Genomic DNA, 27,701 nt, shown 5'->3' with positions numbered 1-27,701 from the left:
ATTTGGCCCTGTGGATCCGCAGCAAAATCTGCTGCGTTGTACAGTACCATCAAAGTCTATCTAAAAGCAAAAATGCTGTGCACATGCTGCGGATTCTTTTTACGGATCCGCAGCGGTTTGAACCCTGCTCCTTTATAGCAATCCGCAGGTGTCATAACACGGGAAATCCACACAAAATCTGCAGGGAAAAATCTACAGGGTAACTGCAACGTGTGCACATACCCTTACATCTTCACCAGTGAGCCGGCTACACTGTATGGGATGCAGCCAGGACCTGGCAGGCGCCCCTATGTTCTGCCGGCGTTAATAATTTATACCTTGAAGAAGCACATACATTCTAGTGTCATGTATGGGCTGTAGTCAGGGTCAGGCAGCAGCCCAAAAAGTCTGCTATCTTCAAGAAAATATACCTGGAAGGAGCCCATACAGTCTAGGCCCAACCACTGCCTCTATCGGGTCTACTCCACTCACTCACTGGCCTGCAGGAGGCCCCGCCCCTTCCGGTGACATCATGCTTTCAACACAAAAAAACAAAAAAACAATTCCTTTCTTCTAGTCGATCTCACAGCAAAGCACAGTGCCGGCCCGGTACCTATACCGCACTCCACAATTACAGTCCGGTCTCAGCTTCTCACGGGATTTCTGTAAGCGCTAGAAAGTTATACAACCGGAACCGGCCATAGTCTGTGACAGGCTGCAGTGTACGTGTCTACCAGCGTGTGTGTCGCTCTAGGGTCCACTAGTGTCTGTGACAGGCTGCAGTGTACGTGTCTACCAGCGTGTGTGTCGCTCTGGGGTCCACTAGTGTCTGTGACAGGCTGCAGTGTACGTGTCTACCAGCGTGTGTGTCGCTCTGGGGTCCACTAGTGTCTGTGACAGGCTGCAGTGTACGTGTCTACCAGCGTGTGTGTCGCTCTGGGGTCCACTAGTGTCTGTGACAGGCTGCAGTGTACGTGTCTACCAGCGTGTGTGTCGCTCTGGGGTCCACTAGTGTCTGTGACAGGCTGCAGTGTACGTGTCTACCAGCGTGTGTGTCGCTCTGGGGTCCACTAGTGTCTGTGACAGGCTGCAGTGTACGTGTCTACCAGCGTGTGTGTCGCTCTGGGGTCCACTAGTGTCTGTGACAGGCTGCAGTATACGTGTCTACCAGCGTGTGTGTTGCTCTGGGGTCCACTAGTGTCTGTGACAGGCTGCTGTACGTGTCCACCAGCGTGTGTGTGTCGCTCTGGGGTCCACTAGTGTCTGTGACAGCCTGTAGTGTACGTGTCTACCAGCGTGTGTGTCGCTCTAGGGTCCACTAGTGTCTGTGACAGGCTGCAGTGTACGTGTCTACCAGCGTGTGTGTCGCTCTGGGGTCCACTAGTGTCTGTGACAGGCTGCAGTGTACGTGTCTACCAGCGTGTGTGTCGCTCTGGGGTCCACTAGTGTCTGTGACAGGCTGCAGTGTACGTGTCTACCAGCGTGTGTGTCGCTCTGGGGTCCACTAGTGTCTGTGACAGGCTGCAGTGTACGTGTCTACCAGCGTGTGTGTCGCTCTGGGGTCCACTAGTGTCTGTGACAGGCTGCAGTATACGTGTCTACCAGCGTGTGTGTTGCTCTGGGGTCCACTAGTGTCTGTGACAGGCTGCTGTACGTGTCCACCAGCGTGTGTGTGTCGCTCTGGGGTCCACTAGTGTCTGTGACAGCCTGTAGTGTTCGTGTCTACCAGCGTGTGTGTCGCTCTGGGGTCCACTAGTGTCTGTGACAGGCTGCAGTGTACGTGTCTACCAGCGTGTGTGTCGCTCTGGGGTCCACTAGTGTCTGTGACAGGCTGCAGTGTACGTGTCTACCAGCGTGTGTGTCGCTCTAGGGTCCACTAGTGTCTGTGACAGGCTGCAGTATACGTGTCTACCAGCATGTGTGTTGCTCTGGGGTCCACTAGTGTCTGTGACAGGCTGCTGTACATGTCCACCAGCGTGTGTGTCGCTCTGGGGTCCACTAGTGTCTGCGACAGGCTGCACTGTAAGTGTCTACCAGCGTGTGTGTCACTCTGGGGTCCACTAGTGTCTGTGACAGGCTGCAGTGTACGTGTCTACCAGCGTGTGTGTCGCTCTGGGGTCCACTAGTGTCTGTGACAGCCTGTAGTGTTCGTGTCTACCAGCGTGTGTGTCGCTCTGGGGTCCACTAGTGTCTGTGACAGGCTGCAGTGTACATGTCTACCAGCGTGTGTGTCGCTCTGGGGTCCACTAGTGTCTGTGACAGCCTGTAGTGTACGTGTCCACCAGCGTGTGTGTCGCTCTGGGGTCCACTAGTGTCTGTGACAGCCTGTAGTTTACGTGTCCACCAGCGTGTGTGTCGCTCTGGGGTCCACTAGTGTCTGTGACAGGCTGCAGTGTACGTGTCTACCAGCGTGTGTGTCGCTCTGGGGTCCACTAGTGTCTGTGACAGCCTGTAGTGTACGTGTCCACCAGCGTGTGTGTCGCTCTGGGGTCCACTAGTGTCTGTGACAGGCTGCAGTGTACGTGTCTACCAGCGTGTGTGTCGCTCTGGGGTCCACTAGTGTCTGTGACAGTCTGCAGTGTACGTGTCTACCAGCGTGTGTGTCGCTCTGGGGTCCACTAGTGTCTGTGACAGGCTGCAGTGTACGTGTCTACCAGCGTGTGTGTCGCTCTAGGGTCCACTAGTGTCTGTGACAGGCTGCAGTATACGTGTCTACCAGCGTGTGTGTCGCTATGGGGTCCACTAGTGTCTGTGACAGGCTGCAGTGTACGTGTCTACCAGCGTGTGTGTCGCTCTGGGGTCCACTAGTGTCTGTGACAGCCTGTAGTGTACGTGTCCACCAGCGTGTGTGTCGCTCTGGGGTCCACTAGTGTCTGTGACAGGCTGCAGTGTACGTGTCTACCAGCGTGTGTGTCGCTCTAGGGTCCACTAATGTCTGTGACAGGCTGCAGTATACGTGTCTCTACCAGCGTGTGTGTCGCTCTGGGGTCCACTAGTGTCTGTGACAGCCTGTAGTGTACGTGTCCACCAGCGTGTGTGTCGCTCTGGGGTCCACTAGTGTCTGTGACAGGCTGCAGTGTACGTGTCTACCAGCGTGTGTGTTGCTCTAGGGTCCACTAGTGTCTGTGACAGGCTGCAGTATACGTGTCTCTACCAGCGTGTGTGTCGCTCTGGGGTCCACTACTGTCTGTGACAGGCTGCAGTATACGTGTCCACCAGCGTGTGTGTTGCTCTGGGGTCTACTAGTGTCTGTGACAGGCTGCTGTACGTGTCTACCAGCGTGTGTGTCGCTCTGGGGTCCACTAGTGTCTGTGACAGGCTGCTGTACGTGTCTACCAGCGTGTGTGTCGCTCTAGGGTCCACTAGTGTCTGTGACAGGCTGCAGTATACGTGTCTACCAGCGTGTGTGCCGCTCTGGGGTCCACTAGTGTCTGTGACAGGCTGCAGTATACGTGTCTACCAGCGTGTGTGTCGCTCTGGGGTCCACTAGTGTCTGTGACAGGCTGCAGTATACGTGTCTACCAGCGTGTGTGTCCCTCTGGGGTCCACTAGTGTCTGTGACAGGCTGCAGTATACGTGTCCACCAGCGTGTGTGTTGCTCTGGGGTCCACTAGTGTCTGTGACAGGCTGTAGTGTACGTGTCTACCAGCGTGTGTCGCTCTGGGGTCCACTAGTGTCTGTGACAGGCTGCTGTACGTGTCTACGAGCGTGTGTGTCGCTCTGGGGTCCACTAGTGTCTGTGACAGGCTGCTGTACGTGTCTACCAGCGTGTGTGTCGCTCTGGGGTCCACTAGTGTCTGTGACAGGCTGCAGTGTACGTGTGCACCAGCGTGTGTGTCGCTCCGGGGTCCACTAGTGTCTGTGACAGGCTGCTGTACGTGTCTACCAGCGTGTGTGTCGCTCTGGGGTCCACTAGTGTCTGTGACAGTCTGCAGTGTACGTGTCTACCAGCGTGTGTGTCGCTCTGGGGTCCACTAGTGTCTGTGACAGGCTGCAGTGTACGTGTCTACCAGCGTGTGTGTCGCTCTAGGGTCCACTAGTGTCTGTGACAGGCTGCAGTATACGTGTCTACCAGCGTGTGTGTCGCTATGGGGTCCACTAGTGTCTGTGACAGGCTGCAGTGTACGTGTCTACCAGCGTGTGTGTCGCTCTGGGGTCCACTAGTGTCTGTGACAGCCTGTAGTGTACGTGTCCACCAGCGTGTGTGTCGCTCTGGGGTCCACTAGTGTCTGTGACAGGCTGCAGTGTACGTGTCTACCAGCGTGTGTGTCGCTCTAGGGTCCACTAATGTCTGTGACAGGCTGCAGTATACGTGTCTCTACCAGCGTGTGTGTCGCTCTGGGGTCCACTAGTGTCTGTGACAGCCTGTAGTGTACGTGTCCACCAGCGTGTGTCGCTCTGGGGTCCACTAGTGTCTGTGACAGGCTGCAGTGTACGTGTCTACCAGCGTGTGTGTTGCTCTAGGGTCCACTAGTGTCTGTGACAGGCTGCAGTATACGTGTCTACCAGCGTGTGTGTCGCTCTGGGGTCCACTAGTGTCTGTGACAGGCTGCTGTACATGTCCAACAGCGTGTGTGTTGCTTTGGGGTCCACTAGTGTCTGCGACAGGCTGCAGTGTAAGTGTCTACCAGCGTGTGTGTCACTCTGGGGTCCACTAGTGTCTGTGACAGGCTGCAGTGTACGTGTCTACCAGCGTGTGTGTCGCTCTGGGGTCCACTAGTGTCTGTGACAGGCTGCAGTGTACGTGTCTACCAGCGTGTGTGTCGCTCTGGGGTCCACTAGTGTCTGTGACAGGCTGCTGTACGTGTCTCTACCAGCGTGTGTGTCGCTCTGGGGTCCACTAGTGTCTGTGACAGGCTGCTGTACGTGTCTCTACCAGCGTGTGTGTCGCTCTGGGGTCCACTAGTGTCTGTGACAGCCTGTAGTGTACGTGTCCACCAGCGTGTGTGTCGCTCTGGGGTCCACTAGTGTCTGTGACAGGCTGTAGTGTACGTGTCTACCAGCGTGTGTGTCGCTCTAGGGTCCACTAGTGTCTGTGACAGGCTGCAGTATACGTGTCTACCAGCATGTGTGTTGCTCTGGGGTCCACTAGTGTCTGTGACAGGCTGCTGTACATGTCCACCAGCGTGTGTGTCGCTCTGGGGTCCACTAGTGTCTGCGACAGGCTGCACTGTAAGTGTCTACCAGCGTGTGTGTCACTCTGGGGTCCACTAGTGTCTGTGACAGGCTGCAGTGTGCGTGTCTACCAGCATGTGTGTCGCTCTGGGGTCCACTAGTGTCTGTGACAGGCTGCAGTGTACGTGTCTACCAGCGTGTGTGTCGCTCTGGGGTCCACTAGTGTCTGTGACAGGCTGCAGTGTACGTGTCTACCAGCATGTGTGTCACTCTGGGGTCCACTAGTGTCTGTGACAGGCTGCTGTACGTGTCTACCAGCGTGTGTGTCGCTATGGGGTCCACTAGTGTCTGTGACAGGCTGCAGTATACGTGTCTACCAGCGTGTGTGTCGCTCTGGGGTCCACTAGTGTCTGTGACAGGCTGCAGTGTACGTGTCTACTAGCATGTGTGTCGCTCTGGGGTCCACTAGTGTCTGCGACAGGCTGCTGTACGTGTCTACCAGCGTGTGTGTCGCTCTGGAGTCCACTACTGTCTGTGACAGGCTGCAGTATACGTGTCCACCAGCGTGTGTGTTGCTCTGGGGTCTACTAGTGTCTGTGACAGGCTGCTGTACGTGTCTACCAGCGTGTGTGTCGCTCTGGGGTCCACTAGTGTCTGTGACAGGCTGCTGTACGTGTCTACCAGCGTGTGTGTCGCTCTAGGGTCCACTAGTGTCTGTGACAGGCTGCAGTATACGTGTCTACCAGCGTGTGTGTCGCTCTGGGGTCCACTAGTGTCTGTGACAGGCTGCAGTATACGTATCTACCAGCGTGTGTGTCGCTCTGGGGTCCACTAGTGTCTGTGACAGGCTGCAGTATACGTGTCTACCAGCGTGTGTGTCGCTCTGGGGTCCACTAGTGTCTGTGACAGGCTGCAGTATACGTGTCCACCAGCGTGTGTGTTGCTCTGGGGTCCACTAGTGTCTGTGACAGGCTGTAGTGTACGTGTCTACCAGCGTGTGTCGCTCTGGGGTCCACTAGTGTCTGTGACAGGCTGCTGTACGTGTCTACGAGCGTGTGTGTCGCTCTGGGGTCCACTAGTGTCTGTGACAGGCTGCTGTACGTGTCTACCAGCGTGTGTGTCGCTCTGGGGTCCACTAGTGTCTGTGACAGGCTGCAGTGTACGTGTGCACCAGCGTGTGTGTCGCTCCGGGGTCCACTAGTGTCTGTGACAGGCTGCTGTACGTGTCTACCAGCGTGTGTGTCGCTCTGGGGTCCACTTGTGTCTGTGACAGGCTGCAGTATACGTGTCCACCAGCGTGTGTGTCACTCTGGGGTCCACTAGTGTCTGTGACAGCCTGTAGTGTACGTGTCCACCAGCGTGTGTGTCGCTCTGGGGTCCACTAGTGTCTGTGACAGGCTGCAGTGTACGTGTCTACCAGCGTGTGTGTTGCTCTAGGGTCCACTAGTGTCTGTGACAGGCTGCAGTATACGTGTCTACCAGCGTGTGTGTCGCTCTGGGGTCCACTAGTGTCTGTGACAGGCTGCTGTACATGTCCAACAGCGTGTGTGTTGCTTTGGGGTCCACTAGTGTCTGCGACAGGCTGCAGTGTAAGTGTCTACCAGCGTGTGTGTCACTCTGGGGTCCACTAGTGTCTGTGACAGGCTGCAGTGTACGTGTCTACCAGCGTGTGTGTCGCTCTGGGGTCCACTAGTGTCTGTGACAGGCTGCAGTGTACGTGTCTACCAGCGTGTGTGTCGCTCTGGGGTCCACTAGTGTCTGTGACAGGCTGCTGTACGTGTCTCTACCAGCGTGTGTGTCGCTCTGGGGTCCACTAGTGTCTGTGACAGGCTGCTGTACGTGTCTCTACCAGCGTGTGTGTCGCTCTGGGGTCCACTAGTGTCTGTGACAGCCTGTAGTGTACGTGTCCACCAGCGTGTGTGTCGCTCTGGGGTCCACTAGTGTCTGTGACAGGCTGTAGTGTACGTGTCTACCAGCGTGTGTGTCGCTCTGGGGTCCACTAGTGTCTGTGACAGGCTGCTGTACGTGTCTCTACCAGCGTGTGTGTCGCTCTGGGGTCCACTAGTGTCTGTGACAGCCTGTAGTGTACGTGTCCACCAGCGTGTGTGTCGCTCTGGGGTCCACTAGTGTCTGTGACAGGCTGTAGTGTACGTGTCTACCAGCGTGTGTGTCGCTCTAGGGTCCACTAGTGTCTGTGACAGGCTGCAGTATACGTGTCTACCAGCATGTGTGTTGCTCTGGGGTCCACTAGTGTCTGTGACAGGCTGCTGTACATGTCCACCAGCGTGTGTGTCGCTCTGGGGTCCACTAGTGTCTGCGACAGGCTGCACTGTAAGTGTCTACCAGCGTGTGTGTCACTCTGGGGTCCACTAGTGTCTGTGACAGGCTGCAGTGTGCGTGTCTACCAGCATGTGTGTCGCTCTGGGGTCCACTAGTGTCTGTGACAGGCTGCAGTGTACGTGTCTACCAGCGTGTGTGTCGCTCTGGGGTCCACTACTGTCTGTGACAGGCTGCAGTATACGTGTCCACCAGCGTGTGTGTTGCTCTGGGGTCTACTAGTGTCTGTGACAGGCTGCTGTACGTGTCTACCAGCGTGTGTGTCGCTCTGGGGTCCACTAGTGTCTGTGACAGGCTGCTGTACGTGTCTACCAGCGTGTGTGTCGCTATGGGGTCCACTAGTGTCTGTGACAGGCTGCAGTATACGTGTCTACCAGCGTGTGTGTCGCTCTGGGGTCCACTAGTGTCTGTGACAGGCTGCAGTGTACGTGTCTACCAGCATGTGTGTCACTCTGGGGTCCACTAGTGTCTGTGACAGGCTGCTGTACGTGTCTACCAGCGTGTGTGTCGCTATGGGGTCCACTAGTGTCTGTGACAGGCTGCAGTATACGTGTCTACCAGCGTGTGTGTCGCTCTGGGGTCCACTAGTGTCTGTGACAGGCTGCAGTGTACGTGTCTACTAGCATGTGTGTCGCTCTGGGGTCCACTAGTGTCTGCGACAGGCTGCTGTACGTGTCTACCAGCGTGTGTGTCGCTCTGGAGTCCACTACTGTCTGTGACAGGCTGCAGTATACGTGTCCACCAGCGTGTGTGTTGCTCTGGGGTCTACTAGTGTCTGTGACAGGCTGCTGTACGTGTCTACCAGCGTGTGTGTCGCTCTGGGGTCCACTAGTGTCTGTGACAGGCTGCTGTACGTGTCTACCAGCGTGTGTGTCGCTCTAGGGTCCACTAGTGTCTGTGACAGGCTGCAGTATACGTGTCTACCAGCGTGTGTGTCGCTCTGGGGTCCACTAGTGTCTGTGACAGGCTGCAGTATACGTATCTACCAGCGTGTGTGTCGCTCTGGGGTCCACTAGTGTCTGTGACAGGCTGCAGTATACGTGTCTACCAGCGTGTGTGTCGCTCTGGGGTCCACTAGTGTCTGTGACAGGCTGCAGTATACGTGTCCACCAGCGTGTGTGTTGCTCTGGGGTCCACTAGTGTCTGTGACAGGCTGTAGTGTACGTGTCTACCAGCGTGTGTCGCTCTGGGGTCCACTAGTGTCTGTGACAGGCTGCTGTACGTGTCTACGAGCGTGTGTGTCGCTCTGGGGTCCACTAGTGTCTGTGACAGGCTGCTGTACGTGTCTACCAGCGTGTGTGTCGCTCTGGGGTCCACTAGTGTCTGTGACAGGCTGCAGTGTACGTGTGCACCAGCGTGTGTGTCGCTCCGGGGTCCACTAGTGTCTGTGACAGGCTGCTGTACGTGTCTACCAGCGTGTGTGTCGCTCTGGGGTCCACTTGTGTCTGTGACAGGCTGCAGTATACGTGTCCACCAGCGTGTGTGTCACTCTGGGGTCCACTAGTGTCTGTGACAGGCTGCAGTATACGTGTCCACCAGCATGTGTGTCGCTCTGGGGTCCTCTAGTGTGTGTGACAGGCTGTAGTGTACGTGTCTACCAGCGTGTGTGTCGTTCTCGGGACCACTAGTGTCTGTGACAGGCTGCAGTGTACGTGTCTACCAGCATGTGTGTCGCTCTGGGGTCCACTAGTGTCTGTGACAGGCTGCAGTGTACGTGTCTACCAGCATGTGTGTCGCTCTGGGGTCCACTTGTGTCAGTGACAGGCCCCAGTGTACGTGTCTACCAGCATGTTTGACACTCAGGGGTCCACCAGTGTCTGTGACAGCCTGTAGTGTACGTGTCCACCAAGCGTGTGTGTCGCTCTGGGGTTCACTAATGTCTGTGACAGGCTGTAGTGTACGTGTCCACCAGCGTGTGTCGCTCTGGGATCCACCAGTGTCTGTGACAGGCTGTAGTGTAGGTGTCCACCAGCGTGTGTGTCGCTCTGGGATCCACCAGTGTCTGTGACAGGCTGTAGTGTCCGTGTCCACCAGCGTGTGTGACGCTCTGGGGTCCACCAGTGTCTGTGACTGCCTGTAGTGTACATGTCCACCAGTGTGTGTGACGCTCTGTTGTATGATTTGTCATGCGGAGTAGTAAGTTTTCTTCTGAGATGTGGGTTGTCAGGAAGGTATGAATTATTTTCCAATTTTCTGGGGACACGGTCAGAGCTGGCCTACTGCTCCTCCCACCATTGGTTTCTGTAGGACCAAACCTCACATGCCCCCCCCCCCCCCCCCCCCGCAAGCAAGTAGTCATTTTGGAATGCTGACGTTTTAGTACCTGCCAGCACTGGCAGAGCCGAATGTGTTTTCCCTCCAAAAATCTTTGTCTTCTAGGCATAACACTCAAATTCAACAATACACATTAATCCCATAAACATGAAAATTAGATTCTCAGGATCTGGGCAATTGAGGTTATGCATGGCAGCGATTTTTGGCATTTAGGGCCATCAGAAACCTGGGAAATGAATGTCTGCCCTCCAGCAAATCACAGACATACCTGTTGTGAGTTCATTCTCTGGTTCTCCAGTTGTGAGTTCTGCTTCCAGACTCCCTCTGGTGGTAATAGGAGGTAGAGAGGCTGATTTGATCAGTGGAGATCTGCCACCTGAGAATGAGGATGATGATTGGATCTCAGGACTCTCAGATTGGATTTAAGACAGCCAACGCCCTATTCAGTTGCTGTTGATTCCTTCTGGCTTGTCAGCTCTTGGTTTTCGGCTCTGTTCCAGTCATCTAAAGCTAAGTTTTTCTGCTAATGTTCACACTTGGTTTTGTTGGTCTATTCAGTTTTTTGGTGTGTTCAGCCAGCCCCGGCTGGGATCTGAGCTGAATTTCCACTCTTATTTATCAGTATTTTGCCAATTGGCTTTTTGTCCCTTACTAGTTCGGTCTGTTTTTGCTCTGTCTCAGAATATTTCAGAGTGCTGATATAGTGGGAGAAGTCTAGTAACTTCAGGGTTAATTTTGCTATCAGAAGTGTTGGACATGATTTTTGTAGGGTTTTTTGCGTGATTGCAGACAGTGTCTTTCCTTTCCTGTCTAGTTAGTTTGAGCCCCATCATTTGCTCAGCCTATTTTCCTGCCTGTGTTTGTGCCTTCATCTTGTTTCACCGTCAGTACATGTGTGGGGGCTATCTATTCCTTTGGGGTCTGCTCTGGGGCAGTTTTCCCTTTTCTTGCTTTAGGCTTATTTAGTCCTCCAGCCGTGACGAGGCATCTAGGAACATCGTAGGCACGCTCCACGGCTACTTCTACTTTTAATCTGCATAGTTACCAACCTCTCTGGTTTTCTGTGACTTAGCTTTGTCTGCTTTTTTTTCTCCTCGGTGACCCATTCATAACACCTATCGATTTGGACTCTAAAGAGCGGTAAAATCGCAGGGGAAAAAATAATGCCAATATCACTGGCCTGTAAGCTTCCTTGATAACTTTCCAAGCTATGTGTACCTCCCAGAAAACAGCCCATATGTGAGGTCAGCAAAGTGGGAGTTCCTAATTTTATGGTCGAAGCATAAAACAGGAACGTCCATCTTTGGCAATTGTTCAGAGACAGGAGAAGCAGCTGAAACACCTTGCTGTGGTACTGGATTATTTCTTTGAGATCTCTCCTCCCCTTTATTGACACATCATACCTGTGACTGAGATGTAGTAATTTTGTATTTTCATCCTGTTTTATTTCATAACTACATGTTGGTATTTTGTCTCTTTGGTAATATCATTTGTATCTTTTGTAAACACTGCCGATTTTTTTTTTTTTCTGGAGTAAACTTATAAATTTGTTCAAATGCAAATTAGATTGCCGCGCTCAATAGCAATTTCCAAAGTTGCTGCTGAAATGAAACTGACCTGTCTTTGTCATTCACAAGCTGGGGGTAGTGTGGCAGGGTCCTGCATGTGATGATCAGACGTCGGGGAGTTTTCTGCACAATGGCCAGTGATGTCTGATACTGGGAGCGTCTTCCCGTTGAAAAGAAACCCCCGTGGAGACATTGAAAGGCACAGCGGGTAGCCTCGGCCGACGGCGCCACAGTGAGGTAGCGGGGGGTGTGGCTAAGCGGTGACGTCACCTGTCCGTGAATGACGGATGTGTGCAAGGGCAGGGCTGTGGAGTCGGTAAGCCACAGTTGCGACTCCGACTCCCGGATTTTATCAGGCTCCGGCTCCGACTCCGACTCCTTCATAAATGGCCAATTCATAACAACAAATTTACTGTTGTAAAATATTAAACATCGTGCTTATTCAGTTTCTCACCATCATATAAGTAATCAGACCACTTAGAGCAAAAACTACATTTATTAGAATACAATTAGAATATAGCAAATAACTTTTATAAACATTTCTAAACTGTAAGGCTGGTTTCACATTAGCGCTTTTTCAGCGCACGCACGGCCGGGGGTAGCTCCGCCCCCGAGCCGGCTCTCTGCCCGGCGTGCCCGCCCCTTGCTTGTAGCGCCGCCTACTAGCGGACAGCGGCGCCTGCGATCGGCGCACCCTATCTTTAGCATAGGGTGCGCAGATCGTGCGCAGGCCGTGCGCTAGTTGCGCTTTGACCTGCGCTGCGCACTTTTGACGGTGCGCCGTGCGCGCCAAAATCAAACTTTTCGGATTTTGGCGCGCACGGCGCACCGTCAAAAGTGCGCAGCGCAGGTCAAAGCGCAACTAGCGCACGGCCTGCGCACGATCTGCGCACCCTATGCTAAAGATAGGGTGCGCCGATCGCAGGCGCCGCTGTCCGCTAGTAGGCGGCGCTACAAGCAAGGGGCGGGCACGCCGGGCAGAGAGCCGGCTCGGGGGCGGAGTTACCCCCGGCCGTGCGTGCGCTGAAAAAGCGCTAATGTGAAACCAGCCTAAGTAAATATGCAATAAACACTTTTATGCAGTTAATAAGAAGAAATCTATAAATTTGTCCTCAGAAAAAGTATTGCCTCTGTCAGATCCTCCTTCATGGATGCCCTCAAATCTGATCTAATTATTTTGAGAGCAGAGAACAACCTCTCTACACTAACTTGTGTTGGTGGCAAAGCAGTAACCACTCGGGCAACATCTCTGACAATGTCAGGATACAGAGGAATCGCTTGTTGCACTGTTATTTTTGATGAACGGTCAAATTTCTCAATTTCTTTTCTTGCACATGAAAAATTCTGCTGAAATGTACTGGCTGTGTTCCTTGATGGGGATGACTCTTCTTCTATGCGGGAACGCTTTGCACGGTCCTTGTGATCCAAATATTTTACGAAATTAAATTCTTCATCAGTTGATGATGAGGGTGAAGATGTGGCAGGACGACCAAATTCTTCTTGTTCCTCCTGACTGTTCTGCAACCCTTTCATCCTTACTGCTATTTCAAACAGAGCTTCTTTTCCTTTACTTAGCTGTTGATCATCTAGAAGAATCCGATGCATTGGGTCTACATAAACAGCTGCCAAAAGAATGTTATTTTGTAATAGTAGCTCCTCTCTCCGTTTCATTGATGTAGCAATGCCACTTGCAATTAACCCTCCTCTTTGGGACAGGCGAAACATCAGGTTCTTCCACTCCTTTAAGAAAATACCTGGAGTTAAGTCCTCTGCTTGTAATTTTTTAGTCACTGTAAATGGGTGCTCTAGCAATTTTTCCAGCTCAGTCACCTGATTCCACTGACTTTCATTTAGCGTCAGTTGAGGGTTAGCCATGTCTACAAGAAAGGTTTTCAGTTCAACCAAGCGCTGAATCATTAAGTAAGTATTGCCCCATTGTGTGGCTTGATCAATAATTGCCACTTTTCCAGCACGTCTCTTCAAAATTGAGTCAACTTTTGGGGTTCTGGCAACAGTAGCCAATTTTCTCACCTTGCCAATCAGTGCAGCAGCATGTCCTTCTTGCAGACTGTCTCTTATAGCCAGCTGTAGCGTATGCACAACACAGCGCATGTGATGAATGAAAGAACATATTGACACAGTTTCAACAAGATCATCTAAACTATCATGTTGCTGTTCATCTGAAGCAACTTCAGTTTGCTCCTCAGTTACAATACTGTGTTCCTCTATTTCAAACATTTCTGTGTCTGTGGACCCAGAATGTTCTTCTAGCTGCTGGTCACCATCATTACTCTCATTCATTAGCTTAATAGTACTTATATTTGAAGCATTGTCAGTTACGACAGAAAGAACTTGCTCTTTTTTAAGTTCATAGTCTTGCAGAACCTTTTCCACCAAGACCTGGAGAAACTCACTGGTGTGATGAGCTTTGGAGTCTTTTACTGCCAATGTCTTGGTAACTATTTCATTTTTGTCACAAACAAATCGGACATTGATGGCAAAATAGTTTACTCTGTGACGTGTGCAGGCATCCATTTTAAGAAACAGAAAGCGTCCCTTGAGAGTTTTTTTAAGTTCTTCCTTTTGTTTAAAAGCTTCTTCGATTACTAATTTTCTAATGCTCTCTCTCTCCAGAGAAACACCAAGCTTGCGGGCCATTTCCCCATTCAGACACATAAAAGCTGGTCGTGAAAATAATGAAATAGGCACACTATCCTTTACAACAAGCTCTATGATTTGTTTCTTAAATGTATCTACTGTCATTGTCACAGTAACTTTGTCACTGACAAAATATCTTGCAACTGATGGCTGCAAAGTTCTCTGCTCCTTTTGTTTGGCTGGAAGAGCTGGGCACTGGTTCATTGGTTTGGATGCAGTCTTTCTCATCCACTGCTTTCAGTACTTCTGGATGAAAGCGGTGTAAATGTCTCTTTAGATTAGAAGCTCTGGTAGGAGCATTTTTATCTTTGCCTGAATATGCACTCATCTTGGCTTCACAGCATTTGTTTTCGTCTGGATCATTTGTCATACACTGACAGACATAATGTTTTCTATCTTGAGTGATGGTGAAATGTTCAAATACAGCTGATTTAATGTGATGCTTCTTTGACCTTCTCAGGTTTTTAATTCTGCATTCACAATCCAAATGACAATTGTTTTTCCTAAAAACAATTGTACAAAATTATTGCCAGGTCGTACAACTGATATAGTGGTCAGTAATACTGTTATTATTCCTCATGTTCTCACAGTTAACTGATGCAAAGTTCGTTGAAAGGATAATACTTCTTACAGTCTTCCTCTTCTGAGTAGCAGGCAGCTGTGAGATGCTTGGAAGAAGCACACCTAGTATGATCTAGTCTAGAGGAGGAGCTTTACTACTAAGAATTTGCAACACATTTTCACTTTCAGTTTCATACATTGTAAGTAGGGGGGTTGGGGCAGCATGAGGTTAACCAAGTATAAGATTAGATAAGGGCAGTGGAGAACAGTGACACACAAGAAGTAAGAAATGTCTCTATCTCCAGCAGAACTGCTTATCACTGTTGTTTATAGTTTGATAGAACATATATATTTGAGTAACATTTATAAAATTCATATGAACGTTCAATTATGAAATATTAATTGGAGTCGGTACATTTCTTCCGACTCCAACCAAAACTAACTCCGACTCCGACTCCACAGCCCTGTGCAAGGGTCTCCACAGGGTTTCTTTTCAACTTGAGGACGCTCCCAGAATCAGACATCACTGGCCATTGTTCAGAAAACTCCCCAGACATCTGATCATCACATGCAGGACCCTGTCACACTTCCCCCAGCTTGTGAATGACAAAGACAGGTCAGTTTCATTTCAGCAGCAACTTTGGAACTTGCTATTGAGCGCGGCAATCTAATTTGCATTTGAACAGTTACTATTGTATAGGCAGATTAGCACACTATATCTGCCAGACTGCCAACAGCTTGTCTTTCAGGTACATTTTGATCAGCGCCAGTGTGATCCTTTGTTTTTTCACAAACTTATAAACTTGCTAGCTTCATTTTTTTGCTCTATGAGCCATCCGTCGCGTACTCTATGCAAATTCACGTTACCACACAGGTGTCCAATCCACCTATAAGTGGTCGGTGGTGGCAGCATAGCTTTCATGTTATGTGGTGTTGGGGACTTGATGGTGACTGGATCGAGATATGTATACAATGTGTGTGTGTGTGTGTGTGTGTGTGTATATATATATATATATATATATATATATATATATATATATATATATATATATATATTTTCTGTATACTGTATATATATATTTATTTTTCTATCTGGAAACAGTGGCGTATATACATCCCGTCACGTCGCGTGCTGCAATGTTCAACGTAAATTAGAGCAGCTGCGGTCTGAGCATCATATTCTTATCCTCTCTCAATACCCTTATTGACCGGCAGGTTAAGGGGGTGCCAGAGAGATGCAAGTTCTTGACTAAGATTATGAGAGGGGTCTCTGCTTCTGTCTGTTTGTTGGGAGCGAGACCCCCAGCTCCTGTCTTTATCTTATGAGATGGGGGTCAAGGCCCAGAATTTGACTTGAGATGCTGGTCTCGCCCCCCCGTCTGTTTAGGAGATGGGGGGGGGGGGGGCTCGCGCCCTTCTTTTTCTTATGAGATGGGGGGGGTTTCGCCCTCGTTTTTTTTCTTTTGAGATGGGGGGTCTAGGCCCCGTATTTTTCTTATGAGATGAGGGCTGTAGATCCCGTCTGTTTGAGCTTTTGTTGTGAGCTGGGGGTTTCACTCCCATCATTTTGTCAGCTGGGGGTCTTGCACCGTCTTTGTTGTGAGCTTGGGTCTCGCCTCCATTTTTTTCTTATGAGATGGGTGTCTAGGCCCCATATTTTTCTTATGAGCTGGGGGTCTCACCACCGTCTTTTTGTTGTGAGCTGGGGGTCTCGCCCCCGTTTTTTTTTTTCTAATGAGATGGGGGGTCTAGGCCCCGTATTTTTCTTATGAGATGAGGGCTGTAGATCCCGTCTGTTTGAGCTTTTGTTGTGAGCTGGGGGTTTCACTCCCATCATTTTGTCAGCTGGGGGTCTTGCATCGTCTTTGTTGTGAGCTTGGGTCTCGCCTCCATTTTTTTCTTATGAGATGGGTGTCTAGGCCCCATATTTTTCTTATGAGCTGGGGGTCTCACCACCGTCTTTTTGTTGTGAGCTGGGGGTCTCGCCCCCGTTTTTTTTTCTAATGAGATGGGGGGTCTAGGCCCCGTATTTTTCTTATGAGATGGGGGTCTCGCCACGTCTGTTGTGAGCTGGGGGTCTCGCCACGAATTGTTGTGAGCTGGTAGTCTTGCCCCCGTCTGTTTTCTGTGTGTAGGGGGTCTCACCACTGTCTCTCTTATTAATCCTACAGTGATGTGCAGACCATAAGGACAGAGATGGCCATTGCAACGCTGACCTGTGACGTCACAGATTTTCTGGCCTCTGGTTACCTCTGACCCGGTGATTGAAGGCTTCTCATGGAGTCGGGTGGAACTTGTGTTTCTGAGGTTCCTGCCGTTGTTACAGGAGCTGCCTTTTCACAGAGATACAGGTAAGAAGCAGAATGAAAGCCGTGGTGTTAGATGTGGGGTGAACGGTCCCAGTGCACATGATGCAGAGGAGGCTTCCTGGAGAACAGCTTTCATTCCCATCCTCGCAGTGCAGTGATGGCAAAGTGGTGAAACCATGGCACAATGGGGCCCGTCTGGCGTTACCGTTAGGGAGCCCACATGGCGTTACAATGAGAGAGCCTGTCCGGCGTTACAGGGCCCGCCCAGCACCTGACACCTCTCATTATCGTAAGTTGGTCCCTTGTAGGGTGCAGATACTTCTCCTCCCTCATCGTTCTACCACGTCGCCCTCTGCAGGTGATCGCCGGCCGTTATACTGCTTCTGTGCTCTCTTCCCTCTGAATAGCCGATGTAGTGAGAACGCACCAGCTCAGTAGCGGCTTCTGATTGTCTGCAGCGCTCACGTGACTCACAAAAGCCCCGGGAGAGCCGCTGCATTAGGAGAGGATGTAATATTTTAACAAGGGGCGTCCAGGTAGTAGACAATCCCTTTACAATGGGTTTGCACCACCAGCCAGTGATCTTCAGCGACAGCCATTGGTATGGATTTGTCGGTGGTCGTTTCATGTGATTATTTAATTTCTTTGAATGTCAAGAAAAGTTGTTTTAATTTTCATTTCCACACAATTTTTATTTTTTTCAAAGTTAAATATGAAAAAAAATTAAAGTCTGATTTCCCTATTTTCCAATTTCAGATATTGAGAGATATTGCTGCATACATTTTGCAAAAACCGTTGTAGTTATGCCATGTGGGCTAACGATAGCTGCAATGTGGTCAGTGACTGCTGCTGTCACTCCTACTCTTCCCTTCTGGGGATTTAAAGATGAGGGAGATGATGTTGGATGTCGGAGCGCAGCGCCATTTAGTGACGTTGGGTGTCGGTGCACAGTGTCATTTAGTGACTGGTATTAGAGCACAGCGCCATGTGGTGACGTTGGGTGTCGTAGCAAAGCGCCATGTGGTGACGTTGGGTGTCGGAACGCTGCGCCATGTGGTGACGTTGGGTGTCGGAGCAAAGCGCCATGTGGTGACGTTGGGTGTCGGAGCAAAGCGCCATGTAGTGACGTCGGGTGTTAGAGCGCGGCGCCATGTAGTGACGTTGGGTGTCGGAGCGCAGCGCCATATAGTGACGTTGGGTGTCGGAGCGCAGCGCCAGGTAGGGATGTTGGGTGTCGTATACTTGTTATTTCTGTGTTTTTTGTACTGGTTCTGCCTCATAGGCGACGAGACCTATGATATAAATTACAGACGTCTCCATCCTTTGTAACGGAAACTGTATCTACGATAAACGTAGGAGATGTGGTGGAGATAGAAGTAGCGATTCCTGCTCTGCTCATCAGGTATACAGCTCTGTATTATATATATGGTCAGACACGTTATCGGTGATTGCCTGTCAGGGTCACACCGTCGCCTCGTCAGGACGGTCGCTGCTTCTATGACCATTGACCATTGATGAATCAGAGCGTCCTGGCCGATGAGGAAATCTGTATTGATCTCTACGTGTCACACAGCAAATCAGCGCAGAACAGGGGTCCGTCAGGAGGTTGTGTGTACAGTCCATAGCACAAAGTACACTGGTGTGCCGCAGTGATATGTCGCAGTCTGAATCGTCTTTTTAATGCTTCTCGGTGCGGGATCACTCCTCACCAGGGCTTACAGCAATGCAACATCAAACTACATGTGGGAGCCTGCCAGTAATTACTATACATTTGAGAAGGAAGTAAGCATATTCCATGTGTGCTTTAACATGTCTGCTTTGGGTCATAGTGTGAAAAACTATAAAGGTTGCACCATAATTTACCAAAAATGATTATTCTAGAACATTGAAACTGCATTACAGTTTGATGGGGGGAGCACTATATAAAGTACTAGCTGAAGAGCCCGGCGTTGCCTGGCCATAGTAACCAACTGTGGTTAGTTGTAACAAATTATAATGATTATATTGCACATAAAAACCGTGCATCTAATCCTATCCTGTGTGATACTGACTGCTGAGCCGTGTATCTAATCCTATTCTGTGTGATACTGACTACTGAGCTGTGTATCTAATCCTATCCTGTGTGATACTGACTGCTGAGCCATGTATCTAATCATATCCTTTGTGATACTGGGCTCCCCCTGCAGTCTGTGTCAGAGGGTGGTCTATGTTGGCACGGTAATAAATTGTGTTATGTCCATCTTTACAGAAGGACGATAACATCTTAGAAATGATAAGAACAATATGCCTCAGTTACCACAACTGTCTACAAAGAAAACTGTTGCTGATAGCAACCAATCACAGCCCTCTTGTTCACATCTGGCAGCTGTCAATTTGCCTCCAACACTTTTCCTTTCACTTTTTCCCCATTATGTAGATAGGAGCAAAATTGTTTGGTGAATTGGAACGTGCGGGGTTAAAATTTCGCCTCATAACATAGCCTATGACGCTCTCGGGGTCCAGACGTGACTGCCAAATTTTGTGGCTGTAGCTGCGACGGTGCGGATGCCAATCCTGGACGGACATACATACATACATACATACATACATACATACACCCACATTGAGCTTTATATATTAGATATATGAAATACTGATCTGCAAAATTGCTATGAAAAATACAGTAAAAAGAAGGTACTTAGTGCATAGATTGGCCAATATATGTGAGCCCAACTGCCATGTCAATGCGTCTTTCAAAAGTTGGGTCTCTGTCCTGATCTGTCACATCTCTTGGGAAAAAAAGATTACAATTAATGGGGCATGAATCGACCAGCTAACTACTTAAAATCACCTTGTTTCAGTATACCACCCTACCCGCGCCCTCCGTTCTGCGGATGACCTGAGGTTAGCATCCTCAATAATCAGAACCTCCCACTCCCGTCTCCAAGACTTTACACGTGCTGCGCCAATTCTTTGGAATGCACTTCCTAGGTCAATGCGATTAGTTCCCAATCCCCACAATTTTAAGCGTGCCCTGAAAACACATTTATTCAGACTGGCCTACCGCCTCAACGCATTAACCTAATCTATCCCTGGGTGGCACAGCCAAAAGTTTTACCACAACCAGGTTCCCCGCATCATGTTCCCACATGCTTTATGCATCCATTAGCCCTCTGTGTCTGTACTGTTACACACTTAACATTATGGCTGGTCCATACAATCAGGGCAATTGTTACCACCCACCTTTCGTGTCTACCTCTTTCCTCATAGACTGTAAGCTTGCGAGCAGGGCCCTCATTCCTCTTGGTATCTGTTATGATCTATGTGATTATTGTTATGCTGTAATGTCTATTGTCTGTACAAATCCCCTCTGAAATGTAAAGTGCTGCGGAATATGTCGGCACTATAGAAATAAAAATTATTATTATTATTTTGGGAGTGGGAGTGCAAAAATGTCCAAAAAGGGTTTGATAGAAATAGAGGTAATAGTGTAGCAGTTGTAGTGATGGGGAGGTCACGTACATGTGTCATAGTGTAGTACTTGTAGATACGCGGAAGTCATGTACATGTGTCATAGCATGGTAGTGATGGGGATGTCACTTACATGTGTCAGTTTGGCACTTGTAGTGATGTGTTGGTCACATACATGTGTCATAGTGTGGAATTTGTAGATGTGATGCGGAGGTTACATACATGTGTCATAACATGGTACTTCTACATATGCGAAAGTCACGTACATGTCAGCGTGGTACTTGTAGAGATGGTGAGGTCACGTACACGTGTCATAGTGCCTCCTTTCCGACTCTGCACCCCACCCATCAGCCCAAGGGAGTTTATAATCAACTGTGGTTCCTACCAGCTTACTTTATTCTGCAGGTTTGTAACCCAGGAGAGGCATGGTTGCCCATTCACACTGTCGACTTCTATAGCACAAGAGAGTCACACTGTCGACTTCTATAGCACAAGAGTCATTTACGATGGGACCCATCAGAGAAGTGTCACTTTGTCACTGTTGATGGGCTCGCATGAATTGTCCAATTTATGTGCTAAGCACCTTCACTTTTGTAAGTAATTTAAAAAAACATCTTTTTTTTTTTTTTACTTTTTATTACAATTTACTCAGCAATTATGATATTTTGCGTTTGCATATATATTGGTCTCTATAGAGTGCTGCTGTGTTCCTCCTTTTTGCAAGTTATGTATTCATTGCAGTAGGAACCTGTTCATGCTATATGGAGGTGCAGGTCAGCTTTTTTGTTCTATAGTGTGGCACTTGTAGTGATGCGGAGGTCACGTACATGTGTCATAGTGTGGCACCTTTAGAGATGCGGAGGTTACGTACATGTGTCATAGTTTTGTACTTATAGAAATGCGGGAGTCACGTACACACGTGGTCAAAATTGCTGGTACCCCTCGTTTAATGACAGAAAAACCAACAATGGTCACAGAAATAAACTGAATCTGACAAAAGTAATAATAAATAAAAAATCTATAAAAATGAACAAATGAAAGTCAGACATTTGTTTTTCAACCACGCTTCCACAGAATTTTTTAAACAATAAAACTCATGAAATAGGCCTGGACAGAAATGATGGTACCCTTAACTTAATATTTTTGAGGCAATCAAATGATTCCTGTAACTGTCAATGAGACTTCTGCACCTCTTGACAGGTATTTTGGTCCACTCCTCAAGAACAAACTACTCCAGTTGTCTCGTGTTTGAAGGTTGCCTTTTCCAGCTGGCATGTTTCGGCTATTTCCAAAGATGCTCAATAGGATTTAGGTCAGGGCTCATAGAAGGCCACTTCAGAATAGTCCAATGTTTCTCTTTTATCCATTCTTGGGTGTTTTTAGCTGTGTTTTTTGGGTCATTATCCTGTTGCAAGCCCATGACCTGCATCAGTATACCAAGCTTTCTGACACTGGGCACCACTTTTCTCTCAAGAATCCCTTGATAGTCTTGAGATTTCATTGTACCCTGCACAGATTCTAGACACCCTGTGCCAGATGCAATAAAACAGCCCTAGAACATAACATAAAGCCTCCTCCATGTTTCACAGTAAGGACAGTGTTCTTTTCTTGATATGCTTCATTTTTCCTTCTGTGAACATAGAGCTGATGTGCATATGTGACACATGTACGTGACCATCTCTACAAATACCAAACTATGACACACTATGACCTCCCCATCTCTACAAGAACCACGCTGTGACACGTGTACGTAACCTCCCCATCTCTACAAGTACCACGCCTATGGCACTTGTAGAGATACGGAGGTCACTTATATGTGTCATTGCGTGGTACTTGTAGATATGCGGAGGTCACGTACATGTGTCATAGTGTGGTACTTGTATTGATGCGAAGGTCACGTACATGTGTCGATGTGGTATTTGTAGAGATGCAGAGGTCACATTTGTCGGTGTGGCAATTGTAGAGATGGGGAGGTCGCGAACATGTCAGTGTGGTACGTGTAGTGATGCGGAGGTCACGTACATGTGTCAGTGTGGCACTTGTAGCGATGTAGTCATTATGCATGTTTATTTATTTACATCAAAATACAGATCACTTACTGTAAGCAATCTATCAGTGATGGACTGATACATAGGGAAGAGGATCAGGGCTTACATTCTACAGGGTTATGGGGAAGGAGACAGTAGGTTAGGGTTTGCAGTAGCTCCGATGGTGTTGAGGTGGCAGCAGGGTCATTGCAGGGTGTAAGCTTTCTTGAAGAGATGGGTTTTCAGGTTCTGTCTGAAGGATCCAAATGTTGTGGATAATCAGACATGTTGGGGCACAGAATTCCAGAGGATGGGAGATATTTGGGAGACGTCTTGGAGGTGATTGGTTGAGGAGCGATTTAAGTTTGGGTGAAAGGAGGAGGTCTTGGGAGGACAGGAGATTACGTGAGGAAAGACTTTGGTATATTAGTTCGGAGATATACGGATGAGACGTTATTGATATCTTTGTAGGTCAGTGTTAGTAGTTTGAACTGAATACGCTGGAAAATTGGGAGCCAGTAAAGAGATTTGCAAAGGGGGGGATGCAGGAGTATAGCGAGGAGAGAGTTTAATTAGTTGGGCAGCAGAGTTATGAATGGACTTGAGAGGTGCGAGAGTGTGAGGGTATGTTTCCACGGTTAGGATTTAAATGTATCTGAGGTCACTGGCAGGTCACCTGCATTTTTGATGCGTTTTTTTCATGCAGACTTGTATGATTTTTTGGTAAGCTAAATCAAGATATATTATTTATCAAAAAATAAAGAATTGTGATGTCATTTCCTTGTCCAACCTCTTCTTTTACATTCTCCATTGAAGAATGTTTACACACACAGATAGATGGCACCCGGGACTGGAGTACATGTATTTCTATGGGATAAGTGTGGTGATGAGGTTGGGGAGGAGGTGGGATGGGGTCAAGTACACAAGTGGTGAGGTGTGATTTGGAGAGATGAGTAAGCTCTCCTTCAGTGATTTTTGGAGAGTTATGGGGTTAAGAGACTGGTCTGGTATACAAAGGTGAGGGGGGGAATTAATGAGAATTATTAGCTGTTTGGGTCCTGAATTGGGGTATAAGTCGTCAGCATTAAGGAGAAACAGAGAGAACAGGTGGGAGAAGGAGAGTGGTCGGCTTGTTTTATTTTTTAGTAGAAGAGATCTGATGATGAGGAGCAGGTCAGGTGGGAGGTAAGAGAGAAGGAGAGATTATTTGGTTAGAGGGTGCTGTGGTTTGGGGATAGCGAAGGTGAGTGAGGATTAAGGGTATGTGCACACATTGCGGATTTGCCTGTGGAATTTTCTGCGCAGATTCTTCCTCTCTTGGCAGTTGAAAATCCGTGCAGATTTGATGCGATTTGTATGGGTTTTTGTAAGCTAAATAAAGATATATATTTAATTAAAAAAAAAAAAGAATTGTGTTGTCGTTTCTTGTCCAACCTCTTCTTTTACATACTCCATTAAAGACCGCAATATCATCACATATCATGTTCAAATGTAACTACGGTTAGTTATAACAAAAAAAAAAAAAAAATATATATATATATATATATATATATATATATATATATATATATATATATATATATATATGAGACTAAAGAGAAACATGGATTTTTGTGAGTACTCCCCATAAAATCCTTTTCTCCGAGATGCTCATTGGGGGACACGGCACCCACCCTGTTAGCCAAGTTGGCTCTGTTTGTATTTAATTAATGTGAATTCTTTGTTGATGTCAGGGTGGACTTTTTCCAGACATATTGTTATCTGCATTTAAGGCTGATTTTTGTTACTCTCCTACTGCTTTTTGCACTAAACTGGTTTCCGCCCGCAATCGGGGTGAGGTTGTATGCGGCGGCGGAGGAGCTAACCTTGTGTTGTTTACTTAGTGTCAGCCTCCAGATGGCGGTAGCATACACCCACAGTACCTGTGTCCCCCAATGAGCATCTCGGAGCAAAGGATTTTACGGTGAGTACTCACAAAAATCCATGTTTCCGCAGCATGTGCACACCAATTCTGGATTCCCATAGATTAACATTAGTTGTGCACCACATTGCGGATTTGGTGCAATTCCGCATGTCCAAAAATGCACATACCCTAATGGAGCAAAAAGGTTGAGTTTGAGCAAAAAGAAAAACTAGTTACATTTAACCCCTTTACACCTGAGGGTGGGTTGCTTCGATATAACTTGCATTTTTTGTGTAAAAAAAAAAAAAAAAAAAGAAATTTGGAAAATTTTGCAATTTTCAAACTTTGAATTTTTATGCCCTTAAAACAGAGATATTTGTCACACAAAATAGTTAATAAATAACATTTCCCACATGTCTACTTTACATCAGCACACTTTTGGAAACAAATTTTTTTTTTGTTCGGAAGCTATAAGGGTTAAAAGTTGACCAGCGATTTTTCTCATTTTTACAACAAAATTTACAAAATCATTTTTTTAAAGACCATCTCACATTTGAAGTGACTTTGAGGGGTTTATATGCCAGAAAATACCCAAAAGTGACACAATTCTAAAAACTGCACCCCTTCAAGCTGATCAAAACCATGTTCAAGAAGTGTATTAACCCTTCAGGTGTTCCACTTTAGCAGAAGCAACATAGAAGGAAAAAATGAACATTGAACTTTTTAGTCACAAAAATTATCTTTAAGCAACATTTTTTTCTTATTTTCACAAGGGTAAAAGGAGAAAATGGACAGAAAAAGTTGTGGTGCAATTTCTCCTGAGTACGCCGATACCCCATATGTGGGGGAAAGCCACTATTTGAGCGCATGGCAGGGCTCGGAAGGGAAGGAGCGCCATTTGACTTTTTCAAACTAAAATTAGCTGGAATTGAGATTGGACGGCATGTCGCGTTTTGGAGAGCCCCTCGTGCCTCCACAGTGGAAGCTCCCCACAAGTGATCCCATTTTGGAAACTAGATGCCCCCCAAGGAACTTATCCAGATGTGTGGCGAGCACTTTGACCCCCCAAGTGCTTCACACAAGTTTATAACATAGAGCCGTGAAAATAAAAAATCATATTTTTTCCACAAACCTGATCTTTTAGTCCCCAATTTTTTAATTTTCCCCAGGGTAAGATGTCCAATTTGTCCTGAGGATGCTAATACCCCATATGTGGGGAAAAAATACTGCTTGGGCACACGTCGGTGCCCGGAAGGGAAGTGTTGAAGTTTTGGAATGCAGACTTTGATGGAATGGTCTGTGGGCGTCATATTCTGTTTGCAGAGCCCCTGATGTGCCTAAACCATAAAAAAAAAAAACAACCACAAGTGACATCATTTTGGAAACTAGACCCCCAAGGAACTTATCTAGATGTCCCCCCTTTTTAGAACTAAGCTACTGTTTCCTGTAAATCTAAGTAAATTAGTAGTGCATGGAGGTGTGGTACCATTTCAAGCAATCTTTCATACACAGGCCAGGTTTTTCAGGGCATGTGTCCTTGCGTATTCCCGTTTTGTAACACACTTGGCACCGTTTTTGTGCCTTTACCTTTTTTCCAGTTTGCGGGAACACCCCTGGGAATTGCTGACCTGGTACAATATGAGCACCTTCAGTTCCAGAAGTACTGGGGCCCGCTCCTTCCTGAGTGCCAAATATCAGGGATTTAACCACTACCTCCTGGAACTGAAGGTACGAAGTATCGCTGTGGTGTGCACATCGTGACTGCAGGACAGCGTTGAGCATTGCCATTTGTACGATGTGCACCGCCAACTTTTTGTACCACACCCTGGCCTTTCTCAAAGCACTATACGGTTGGAAGAGTTGATTGGAGAGATCAACGCCACCCACCATGTTTTTGTTGTACCTCAGTACACACATTCCAGTTTGCTGACCTGTGTAGAGGTACCCCATACAGTGCTGAGGGCGCTGCCATCACAGTGTATGTTGGTCAAGAGTCCTTGTACTTGACCACCAGCAGGTGGTCCGCTACATTGGGCTCTTCTGTCACTCCATCTGAGCTTCTGCCCAAGTAGCGTTTTCGGGGGTGGGTCTCTCTGATTTTTGCAGACAGGCTGCAGTACCTCGCGCAGAGAGGGATTTGAAGAGTGGGATGCTGGTATAAAAGTTATCTGTGTAGAGGTGACAACCTTTATCCATCAGTGGGTGCACCAAATCCCACACAAGTTTCCCACTCACTCCCAGGACAGGAGAATATTCAGGGGGTTCAATCCTGGTGTCTGTCACGCCGCTCCTCTCGCCGCCGCCGCCTCCCGACCCCCAGCACTCTTACCCCTCCTCGGCGTCCCTGCGCGCTCCCGCTCTGCCTCCTGCTTCCTCTCCTGCTCCCCTACGGGCGCGCAACTGCGCTGTGTTTAGCAGCGCACGCGCACTCTGTTCTCCCTGAGGGCGGTCGCTCCTGTCACTCTGCTCTGTGCCCTTGGTCGACCCTGACCCAGAAGTTCCCTGCACATTCTCCTTATCAGGCCGCCTTTCCTCCTAGCGGTGCCTGATTGTCATTTGTGCTCACAAGTGATCCTGGCCCCACGTCCCTCTGCGCTTATCCCTGCCTGCAGCTCCAATTGCCTGTTCCTGATTCTCATTTGCCCTCTCCGTTTTCCTCTTTCCTAGTGCCTGCCTGCCCGTGGTCTCGTCTCGTCCTGTTCCTGCATCTTGGCCGTGTCTTCCAGTCCCCGCCTCTGCCTTGCTGTCTTCTCCGTATTGCTGCCGTGCCTGCCTCCGTTCCAGTCCTGCCCGTCTCCCGTGTACCTGCCCTGTTGGTCCACCGCCAGCCTTTCCAGTCTCCCGCTGTTACCCCTGACTCCGTCCTCTGGGTGCCAGCTGCCGTGGTGATAGTCTGTCTTGGGCCTGCCCCTAACGCTCCCTGTATAGGGGGTGGTCCACCAGGTCAGCTCGCCCAAGGGAGGTTCGTTGCCATGGTCCAGCGGATCCACCCCAGGAGTTCCTCCAAAGTTCTCTGTGTCCTTTCCTTCGTAAACTCTAAACCTGTGGGTGTACCCTGAGGTATTCTCACACAGTTTGTAGAGTTTAATTCTGTACCTGGCCCTCTTCTTGTTGAAGTGTTCAATGGCCCGCCGAACTTTGAACAGACCGTCAAAGTTGGGGGTCATCTTGTCGGGGACACTGTGCATTATTGGTATAATGCAGGAATTTGTGGATGGCCTCAAAAAGCGTCCGGGCCATGACCATGGCACCACAAGTCCCAGCACAGCAGGAGATCTAGCTGTGTGACCGCACTGCAGGAATCCTCAGCTAGTGTGACGACCTGCAGTGCGGTCACAGAGCGGTCATACCGCTGCTGTGACCTGTCATTGGTGGGATCACATCGATCCCATCCCACCAATCAGAGCTGGCCCTGGTGACGCCGGTGTTGCTAGGCACCGGCCTAGGATCGGAGCTCACAGCTCTGATCCTAGGCAGGGTACAGTGTGGTCACACCGTGGCTGTGTCCTGTGATTGGCGC

General features: G+C 48.8%; 1 protein-coding gene across 2 annotated transcripts in view; it reads left to right on the top strand.

Annotated features, from left to right (window-relative positions):
* Positions 1 to 492: 492 nt before the first annotated feature.
* Positions 493 to 27,701, top strand: part of TRMT12 (tRNA methyltransferase 12 homolog) — a 154,488-nt gene continuing 127,279 nt past the window's right edge. Inside the window, exons 1-2 of one of the 2 annotated variants that reach the window (XM_073549924.1) lie at positions 493 to 644; positions 16,664 to 16,843. In XM_073549924.1, coding sequence (XP_073406025.1) covers positions 16,770 to 16,843 — 74 coding nt within the window. In that variant the 5' untranslated portion in view covers positions 493 to 644; positions 16,664 to 16,769. Of the gene's footprint in view, positions 702 to 16,663; positions 16,844 to 27,701 lie in introns of both variants that reach the window. The other variant, XM_073549925.1, reaches the window with a different exon arrangement.

The sequence above is a fragment of the Dendrobates tinctorius genome, unplaced genomic scaffold (assembly GCF_039654945.1).
Source record: "Dendrobates tinctorius isolate UK_male_01 unplaced genomic scaffold, ASM3965494v1 ptg000162l, whole genome shotgun sequence".
Lineage (NCBI taxonomy): Eukaryota > Metazoa > Chordata > Amphibia > Anura > Dendrobatidae > Dendrobates > Dendrobates tinctorius.
This window is presented reverse-complemented; position numbering and strand designations above follow the sequence as displayed.